This window comes from Drosophila sulfurigaster, chromosome 2R (genome assembly GCF_023558435.1).
Source record: "Drosophila sulfurigaster albostrigata strain 15112-1811.04 chromosome 2R, ASM2355843v2, whole genome shotgun sequence".
Lineage (NCBI taxonomy): Eukaryota > Metazoa > Arthropoda > Insecta > Diptera > Drosophilidae > Drosophila > Drosophila sulfurigaster.
In genome coordinates, this window is record NC_084882.1 from 13046141 (window position 1) to 13056536 (window position 10396).

Consider the following 10396-nt stretch of genomic DNA (forward strand, 5'->3'; position numbering starts at 1 on the left):
TTCGAGCTGACCTCAAAGTGGGGTCGCCGCTCCCCCAGTCCTACCTCCATCCCCTTGCGGTGCGGTGGCCAAAAAACGCAAGCATTGTTTCAAGCATGCTTTCCAAGGCGTAACTTTCTCTCCAATGACCCCAGCAGAGTGCGTGAAACCACAGAAATTTTACAACTATTTAGTGCAAATGGAGCGACGGCGGGTTCACACCCATTATCTAAGCCTAGGTGAGTGAAAATAGTTATTGCCAGCAGAGCCTTTAACAAATACCAAGTTTAGTAGTAGTGGGTGATAAAAGTTGAGAGTCTCGTGTAAGCTGCGTTTGTTAACTGCCCCGTGTGGTGCGGTCGAACCCAACATTTGATGGCATTTGTGAGTGGAACAAGCTTAACACACACACGCACATACTTAAAGAAGTAGTGTGCTCTTTTGGTGCCTCCATTTCAATGGCACGCAACTTTAGTTTCGTTGCTTTCTTTATCTTTATCTTTGTCATTTTTGTTGTTTTCCTTTTTACCGCGATGTGTGTGTGGCAGAGGTTGAAACGCTTCAAGTTGAAAGCAAACAAAATGCGCTTTTGCGTTTCTGCGCGACTCACGACGATAGCAGAAGAGATAGAGAAAGAGAGAGGGAGAGGGAAGTGAGAGGGGACGTTGCACCTGGCTTTGTGTCTGTCCGTTAAAAGCGTTTATCCTCAAAGGAGTCGAATGAAGAGCTCGCTGAAATGCATCAAATCAGCGCTTTGCAATATGAAGAGCCGTCTTGGCTTTTGCGGTGCAAACGTGAATGCGAATGAGCATCAGAGCCTCAGCTGGGGAATGCGTTAAGAGAAGAGTTCAAGCAAAGTTTTCGAGTAGGCAAACAATGCGAGTGCACAGATTCCGCCCACTAAAGAAGCTTGCACTTATGTCCAATAAAAATTTATTACGTCTCTCACACTTCACACTCTATACGAAAAATGTGCTCTCAGCACATTTAACGACACTTTTAACTAGTTCCCATGGGTTAAGGCGACGTTTTCTGGCCATGCGATGTCGCATTGCTTGCAGAAACTCAGTGCGTCCAAGGATGCCATTATTATCCGTATCGAACACGGTGAAAATGATATCAATCATGTTCGATGATAAGCTTACACCCACAACAATATCAGAGATATGCTTCAGTGTGCTGCGCGATATATCCGCTCCAGCCAGAAAGTGATATGTTAATGCTATATCAATGGTTGGTATATTCGTGACGAACTTGAAGAACGACATGAACTCCTCGAGAGTTACGCCGCGCTTCGAGTTCTTATACTTCTTCTTAATACGCTGCAACGTTGCCATCTTGTCATAACGTGGAATCGATGAGTAGGACAACAGCAGCGTACTAAACGCCAGTTCACTAATGACCTTCTTATTCTTAAACTCTGTTCTTCCACCGTCCAAGCGATGCAGCATGTTGAACTCAATCAGCAAAATATCCTGCGACAATTTGCGTTTGAAAGTCATGAACTTCTCAAGACTCAGTTTCTCATTCAAATTTGGTCCAAAAAAGTAATGATTGATCGAGTTACTCGCCTTGAAGCGGGAATATCCAGTGACGCCCTGCATCAGATAGCTCATGCCCTGCAAGTCGAGATTGTTGTCGCCATTCGGATCGAAAATATGAAACCCAATTTCAAAATAATGATCCGGCATTGGCACCAACATATGCAGGTACAGATAATCCGTGAAAGTCAACAAACCATCCGGTCTTATCTTATAGAATATGCTGTCCGCGGGCACGCATTGAAAGCTGAGTTTTTGTGCCTCCTCGCGACTCATCTTGCGATACTGATTCAAGCCCAGGCCGTCCGGTTGCCTGATGCCCGGCATCATGGACCGCAAGAAATCAATGGGCGTCATATACACCTCCCATTTTCCGGCACTATTGAGCGTCTTGATTGATGCAAAGTACCCGAAGATCTTCTCCGGCTGCGAGTGTATGCGCAATCGATTCTCATACTCACGTATAGTGATGTCACGAAACCGACCACGATGCGTACCATGAACGTGGCTACTTCTATTCGGCCTACTCCACCAGAGCTTCACCTCATGCAGCTGTTGCTTCGCCTTCTGATGCTTCTCCTTGTCGGCTATAGCGGGCAGCAGTTGTGGCAATAACCATCGCTTGCAACCAAAGCCAGCGATGACGACTAGCATGCAGTATTTGAATATGCGCAATTGTTTCGTCTGCACTCCAAGATTATCACTTTGTTGGCGTCTCAATATTGCTTTCATCTGGACTTTTATACCGTTCACAATTTTGCTGAGGGCGGAAAACATGCTGTTGCCAAAAGGAAATTTTGAATTTTTACCTATGCCCACAAAACGTTGGACATTTGTTTGCCAAATCCTCAACTAGATTTTAGCTTGAGGTCATCTGTTTTTTCCGTGTGAGTTTCGTATTTTGTTTTTTTGTTTCGAGCCCCCAAAAAAAAACTGATTGGTGTTGCAAGGCCTGCAAGCCACGGAAGTCTCTGAAACACATTCGATTAGAGCATTAAATGTAATCAGCAGCGCAAATGTTTGAACTAAGCCAAACACATAGATTCTTCTCCTTTTGCACTTTCTCTCCCCCCTTTCAATGGTTGTATAAGACCCCTGGGAAATTTGCCAACAATAAACTGAGCCAAAGCCAAGCAAACATGGCGATGGAGATGAAAAGCAGAAAATTTCTTTTGCATTTGAGTGCGAATAGACGAATACACATACACACACATAACATAGATATGTTATGTGTGGTTCCAGTGATAGATTGTTGTAGATTTTGTGGATTGTTTGATTTATAGCATGGCGCCTGAAGCGTACACTTTTTCCACAGCCTGCTCGCTCACCTGGGTCGCTTTTCATTTAAAGCGAAATTCTGTATTAAAGTTCACTGAATTTTGTAATAATTCAGTTGGAATGTTAAAGACAGTTCAGAGATGTGCTTGAAGACCTTTTTTGTTTGCATTGTTCGATTTGCAAAACGCGTGTCTGAAACGAATGACAAATCAGTGCTGAGACAGACGTGTTAAAAATTAGCGCAAAATGAAAGCAAATATTAAACGGAAGAGGACTCACTCGCTGACGGGGTTTATTTGATTAGAATAGAGTGCGAAATTTCCATGAAGGGGATGCATTTGTGAAGGTTGGCGGGCTTAGTTCAAAATTAATCAACTACAAAAGCCAAAGGCTCATTTGCATACGAGCATATGCAAATGCGAATTGTATTTTTGTTGTTGTGTGTGAGTGTGTGGGGCGGTTGGGGGGATTTATCTTCGAGAACACGAGATTAAATGAGTAAAGTGTCACCTGCAGCAGCAGCAGCAGCTACCGATTCACCGATTTACCGACTCGCACCTCGCACTGACAACTGACAAATCCAAAATAATCCAGATATGTGACGTATGCGTTTTGGGGAAGCGATACGAATAAGCCCATAACTAGGCAGACTTATCAGGCCTTGATTAACGGCCTCTGCCTCTGCATCTGTCTCTGTTTCTGTATCTCGCTCGGTTGAGCGCCCAGTCGAACTGTATGTTACTTTATGCTACTTTATTTATGCCTTTTGTTGATTCTACATTTTTAACACTTGCCTGAGCTTTTTACCCCCCTTTCTTCCTTCTGGCTGTCTGCTTTCGTTTCTAAGGGTATGCAAAGGATAATCGTATTTGTCAACAAATATGTAGCGCAGCAGTGTCTTGATTGACTGACTGATAAGAGAAAGCGAATTGATTCCTCAGAAAGCCACAGAGGCGCAAAATATTTTCTTTTTTTAATTTTTATTAATTTTATAAATGGTTCTCAATGTGTATGTGAGAGTGCCTCGCTTTTGTCGTCAGCTTAAGATTTTTGATAAGCCAGTTGAAAAGTGTGTCTATAAGCACTCGAACTTTCAAGTGGCATTCACTCGCGTTGGCTTTGTGTGTGTCATCAACTGAAATGGCTCAATAGATACAATGGCAGCTAACAACGACAGTTGATGGCTTTCTAAAGTTGCCTTAGACATATTTATACCCTCTAAAAATACAGCTAAAAATTTCTTTGCTTAACTTAGAGGGAATGTTTTAGTAGTCTATTCTAATATTTTTCCTTTATTTAGTTTTTTATTAGTAATTAGTTGTGATGTCAATATAAAGATAATTATTTAAATTAAGAATACAAATACTTTTATAGAGTATCTTTTAGCAATTCCCTCCCTTAGACCGCTTTTCTATATTTGTTTTTCTATAATTTCTTGGGTTGTCAATGTAAAGAGAATTATTGAAATTTGAGTGGACTTCAAAAAGAAACCCCCTTAGAGTTGATGGCGAAAAATTGAATTAAAAGATAATGTGAAGCGCGAAAACTGTTGATGGGGCATTCTGCGCGAAGTCGAGAGAGGGAATTTCCCTTTCACAATCTACTCGTAAGCACAAAGCGTGATTTATGTGACTTATGCTCAAGCTGAGACTGAGGTCTAGTCCAGCTGCTTGTTTGCCAAGTGCTCGAAAATTATATAATCTCTCTCTGCTCGCCCTTTGTGGGTCTCGTTGTTGGCAGCAAACAACCCCAATGGGCCGACAAGTGCTCGAATAATGGGCACAATACAAGAGCGTATGTGTGTGTGTGTGTGTTTGTATTTGTGTGAAAAATATTCGCATGTTAAATGCGTTGTAAATAAATGCATATGTATATGTATCATGTGAGTGTGTATGAAATGTTTGTTGTTTTCTTTTTTGGTAGAGAAAGTTTTCGCGTATACCCCAAATATGTCGGACATATGTAGAAATCATGATGCAGAGGACTTTGCAAACTGTCAACAGACGCTTATGGGGGGCATAAGTAAAACTGTTTTTCATATAATTAATGCAAACTTAATGTGGGGCAAAATGTATTATAGTAAAATTGTCGCACATAAAATAAATGATGATTTATTTTTAACATATAACAACTTCATGTATGACCCGCTTAGGGCATTTGGTAGTCGGCTAGTGTTTGCATTCTACAGCACTTTGTACTTGTCTTTCATGTGCAAATTTGTTGCTTCAATGGACACGCAGCGTACTGCGTGGAGTCAGAAGTCGAGGGAAGTCGGGAGTCGATTGCAGCAGTTTTGTTTGCTTTTCGTGGCGCCTGGTAATAATTCTAGATTTATGAAAATTGTTTTCCCGTTAATGTTTGCTATGTTTTCGACATTTTTATTGTTGTTTGGCCCCCTTGCCTGGTTATTGAACAAACGCCTTGAGCAGCCAGAAAAACCGAACCAGAACCAGAAGCAGAAAACAGCCAGAATCAAATTGAAATTTTTGCCCCATCGAGAAGTAACATATATGTATGTATGGCCAAAAAAAAAGGGCATATGCTGTACCCGGACTTTTCCCACTTAGAAAATGAGGCAGCACAGAGTTGTGCCTTATTTTGATTACATATGTTTAACACAAGTGCAAGTGGAGGGATATATAACATACTACGATATACCCACAGAAATACATACTCACATATGCGAGTACTCAGTAACGTTGGAATTTCAGAGCCGTGGAATGTGCTTTTAGCATTTTCGGCCATTTCTGGTTTGGTAATATGAAACTTTAGCTTAGCCATCGCCGACGCTGACGCCGACGCCGACTCCCTCCCAGTTGCAAATTGGAAATTTGATTTTTGTTTCGAGAAAAGGGTTGCACGCTGTTTTTCGGTTTGATTAAATTTCTCTGATGCTCGCATAAATCTCTCAACTTGCCCCCAATTGCCTCCCCTGCCCCTACACTTTGAACCCTCAGTTTATGAGGTTTATGGCGCGTGTGCAGTTAAGGCAACAGAAGATGAGAAGTTGTTGGCCTCCACATCTCATTAATCTCATGCCTATTAGCGAGCTGCATACGTGGCGAATTCTGAGTGCGTGTACAACTACTCACTATCGACGGCCAACCGAAATGCCAATTGATAAATCGAAGCCCTCAAAATCGGTGACTGTCATCAATAAGCTGCCATAAGCTGAGCATAGCAATAATGCAGACACTGCATTCAACCAAAACAGCCTCTAGCCTTCGACTATGTTAAATCCACTAAGACGACTTACACAATCAATCAATTAGGCGCCAGTTAGCTGATGGCTAGCCGGAAGAGTTAGTACATCGATTAATTGCAGCACATTGGCCGCAAGACCCACAGGGAACGCTAATTAGCCGAGTTTCCAACTATGTACATGCCACCAGGTGGCAGCATGCATCATAATTAATGCAAACAAATGAATTGAAATAAAATTAATAATTGCATAAATCACAAATCAACAGTCGAGTGGCTAATTAGGGCCCCAGACTAGCCAAAGTTTGATGGCCTAATTTGCATAACATGTATTATTTACTTAGGTAAACTCTCCAGACGCGTGAACGATAAGTTTATTTATACCCAGCATTGTGGAACGAATCAAAGAGGAATTTGTTGGTATAAATATAAATTAAATTGAAGTGCACAGAAAAAAAGTGAGGGATAAATATGCCGAATTAAGATTGAAGCGATGTCAATATCTGGGTATTTTCTTAAGTCAAGAAAACAGTAAATTCGGGGATTCAATGTTATTCATTATTATTATTATTAAATTTTTCACCGCAGCGTTTCAACCTTGGATTTGAGAGTATATCAATTATATTTGTTCTAAATTGATAACTAGATTCTAATTATACAAATCAAATCGATTGTTTCCTTAATTTTCAAGATGCAAATTGCATCATGCAATCTAATATATGTATTATGTTTATGTTTTCTTTGGAATCCTCATCTATTCATTTCATTTTGAAAAGTACATCTTGAATGTTCTACTCAAAATACTCAAAGAGAATTAAGCACTTATTACATTGCACATAATTCGCAATATCAAATTAAGTTAAGAAAACAATAAATAGAACTACTCATGAAACTCTTTCAGTTGGTGGCACAAATGTCATAACAACAATTAAGAAATTTATGACATCAACTTCTTGGCAATATTCTTTTACTTTCCACTTCATAACAGAGTATTAGTTAGTCAAGTTATCTTCGCTTACTTTGTGCTGAGTAACATTTAATGCTTTGCAATGGTCAAGTCAAGTTCAGAAGCAGTTACGACCACAATCTGTTTACAGTGTCAATTGTTAAAGTGAATTTGGGGCAAAATCTACTTTACTTTCATCGTTCGCCAGGTGGAAAATGCAAATGAAACTTGCCGTAGCCGGATTTGCATAGTACTGTATATATGGTATATATATCGAAGTGTGGTCATCCAAGAGCCGCACCCATGTGTGTGTGTGTGTGTGTGTGTGTTTTGTTTGTGTGGCATGCCTTGGTGAATTGCCACGAATTCGATTTGCCTTCTGCCCCCCGCATGGAAAAGAAAGACGAGCAGATATCGATTTTGTTTTTATGCTACTCTCGAACTTCCGCTTCCGCTGCTTGTGTAAATTGCAATATTGTCTCAGCGTGGCACACAAATTGATTTGATTTAATTTCAATTTTAATTATTTTCTTGTGTAATCCGGAAGAGATACACCGCTGTTCTACTCCACATTCCCCACACTCCTCTTTTCAATATCTTTCGTTTATTAACTGCGGCTTTTCGTTTCGAGGGCAGCAGATGCAGATTTTTTGTTGCTGTACGCTTAAATTTGCTGCATTCTCGTCCGAATCGCATTTACTTTGAGGTGCATTCACCCACACAGACTTTGGCATCGCCCTTGGGATGCCAGTGAATATCTTGAAGCTGCTTCCGTTACAGCTCGCACGTTCTTGTGTTGCGTTTATATTTATGCAGTTTACGTGTCAGCTGCTTCAATTCTCTCTTTTTTTTGTGCGGCTGCTGCCAACTTGCACAACTGCCAACTAGCAACTAGCAACGTGGAACTCGCAACTTTGGAAAAACGGGACATAAGGAACAACATTTGTCATATTTGGCATGACGGTAACTACTTCCGTGTGTTCTATCCACATCTCATACGCCAATGTCTACCTTGACTCCGTATCTCTATCACCCAGTTTTCTCTCTCCATCTCTCTCACTCTCTCACTCTCTCTCTATCTCTTTCGCTTTTTGTGACTGCATTTTCTTCGATTGCACACGTCGGTTCAGAAATGTTGATTTCTGGCGACCTGAAAATAGAACCTGCAACTTCGACTCGACTCGATTGTGGCACCTCCTCTTTCTCTCGTTCTGCATGCTGTGGCAAGCAACAGCCAAATACGCAACAAATTAAATTTAAACGGTTGAAACGTGCAAAGTCGTTTGACTGCTGCATTTTGCCAACTACAGCTCAAATTGCCTGGAAACTTGCGCTCTTAAATTTTTCAATAAACAGCCAGCGCTACACTCACATGCTTGGCTCAATAATATTTAATACGTCCACTCGTCTCAACAAAGTTGCACAGCAGTAGCTAATGCAGCAAGGTACAGAGAGGGTTATAAATTTATCAGTGGCTGCAATATCGTCTTTCCACAGCAAAGATGCCGACCACAGCCATTCAAGGAACTCCTGCTCTCCGCTATTAAATTAAATATATTTTAGCAGGCTGAGGTCTGAGTAAGCGAAGCACTCACTTCAGAGACGATGACATAGGGCTAAAGTGTCATAGCCGCAGCAAATATAAATTTACCTTGCCTCACTCTATTGCTTGCCATTTATAATCGTCAGGCAACACACACACACAAACACATGAGCATGGCTTCCGATGTTGGAGAGAAGTGGGGCACAAAGTTTCGCTTAGTTGCTCCAAAATGTTAGTTGGCAGTTTGCGGCTTGTGTTTTCCCTGCATATTATACGACATTTAGGGAACAAAGAGCAAACAGCCGAAAGGGCTTTATTTGGTCATGCTTTCGACTTCTAGTATTGTGTTATCTAAGAGGCAGCTTAATCTGTTGGATCCAACTACATAGTGATAGATAGCGTTTAAATCAAGTGTAATTAATGCTCTCGTTTTAAACAATTGATGCACTCGCATATCAAATATTTATTTCCATAACTTGCACTTAAATAATTGATTGACCATTTAACAACATTTTAATTAATTTTTGGGAAAGTTGAGCGCTGTAAGTGCGCGCATTGTTTGCTTTTTGGCCAGCTTTTAGTTTTGGCACTCTATATAACATACATGTGTGTATTTATATTGCACATCATTTGCCGATGCAATCGCATTGAGATTCGAATTCAATTCGCAATGGCATTGTTCATGCATTATTTATTTAGCGGTTTATTTCGTTGTGGTCAACGGCAAACCGGTTTAAACTACCGCCACAGCAATAAAAGAGAATGAGCCAGAGAGAGAGAGAGAGAGAGAGAGAGAGAGAGGGAGAGAGCGAGAGTGTGGGTCTGTCAATTGAAACAATAATCATTATGACACAACCGCAAACTTCAATGTCATAGTGCGAGAGGCTTTTGGTTTTTGGTCAATCAATCGGAAAAGCCAAACGGATGGCAAATGGTTTTTCGCAAAATTCTTTGAAATTAATTTTAAATTAAAAAGGCAGCAACAACAATAAACACGACAAAAAACAGTGCAAAAGCTAATTGCACTTGGTCTGTCTATACATACATATATATGTCTGTGTGTGTGTGTGTGGGCGGGAATTCGCAATTAGTGGTGAGTTAACTCAGGCATTTGAGGCACTGAGCACCGGATATTAGCTTCAGGCACCTGCCAAAGCACAAGTCACACACTTGCACACCTACATACATGTGTAGTGAGAGAGAGACAGAGAGAGAGAGAGAGAGAGAGAGAGAGCGAGAGGGAATGAGAAAAAGAGTGGTAGAGAGAGAGAGAGAGAGTGAGAGAGCAAAGGAAATAAACTAAAGTGCTCATGCCGGAGGCCATTCTGCATCTGCTTGTTCCCAAGTAGCAGCTGCTTTTTTGAATTTTGGTGTTTAGCTTTTAGCGCCTAAAACTATGCTTTAGTGGTCAAGTGGAACAAACAATGGCAACAGCAGCAGCAACAGCAGTAGCAGCATGAAGAGAGTGTAGCAACGGTGCCAACAACAGCAGCGGCAACGGCAATACATGACCAACAGACGCCAGAAGCTGCAACTCTAGCATCACCATCAGCAGCAGCATTAACAACAACAAAAGCAACAATTAGGCATATTTTAATATGCGGGTGATAAGCTGCCAGATACGCTGTAAAAGAGGGAGATCTTCATTGTGGTAAAAGTAAAGTCATCAACTCTACCACTTCTAAGATTTTCTTAACAATATTCCATTGAATGTTGTAAATTAAAATTTATTGAATAATATGTATATTCCACATTTATGTAAAGCTTTTGTTTTATTGGAACACTTTGAAAGCGTGCTGGTATAAAAAAAATAATAAATAGTTTAGTCATTTTGAACTTTTCTACTTAAGGAGAATAAACTGAATAAAATAAAGTAATTATTGAGTATTGAACTAATAAAGCCATTCC

At 40.6% G+C, this 10396-nt stretch overlaps 1 protein-coding gene across 1 annotated transcript; it reads right to left on the reverse strand.

Moving 5' to 3' along the window:
- Positions 1-865: 865 nt before the first annotated feature.
- Positions 866-2802, reverse strand: LOC133837930 (calcium uptake protein 1 homolog, mitochondrial). The gene has a single exon (XM_062268845.1). It carries the CDS (start codon positions 2295-2297, stop codon positions 939-941), a length of 1359 nt encoding a protein of 452 aa, XP_062124829.1. The 5' UTR covers positions 2298-2802; the 3' UTR covers positions 866-938.
- Positions 2803-10396: the final 7594 nt, after the last annotated feature.

What these genes read in the sequence shown, in the direction of transcription:
- LOC133837930 (XM_062268845.1), bottom strand. Translation starts at nt 2,297, where the DNA reads ATGTTTTCCGCCCTCAGCAAAATTGTGAACGGTATAAAAGTCCAGATG.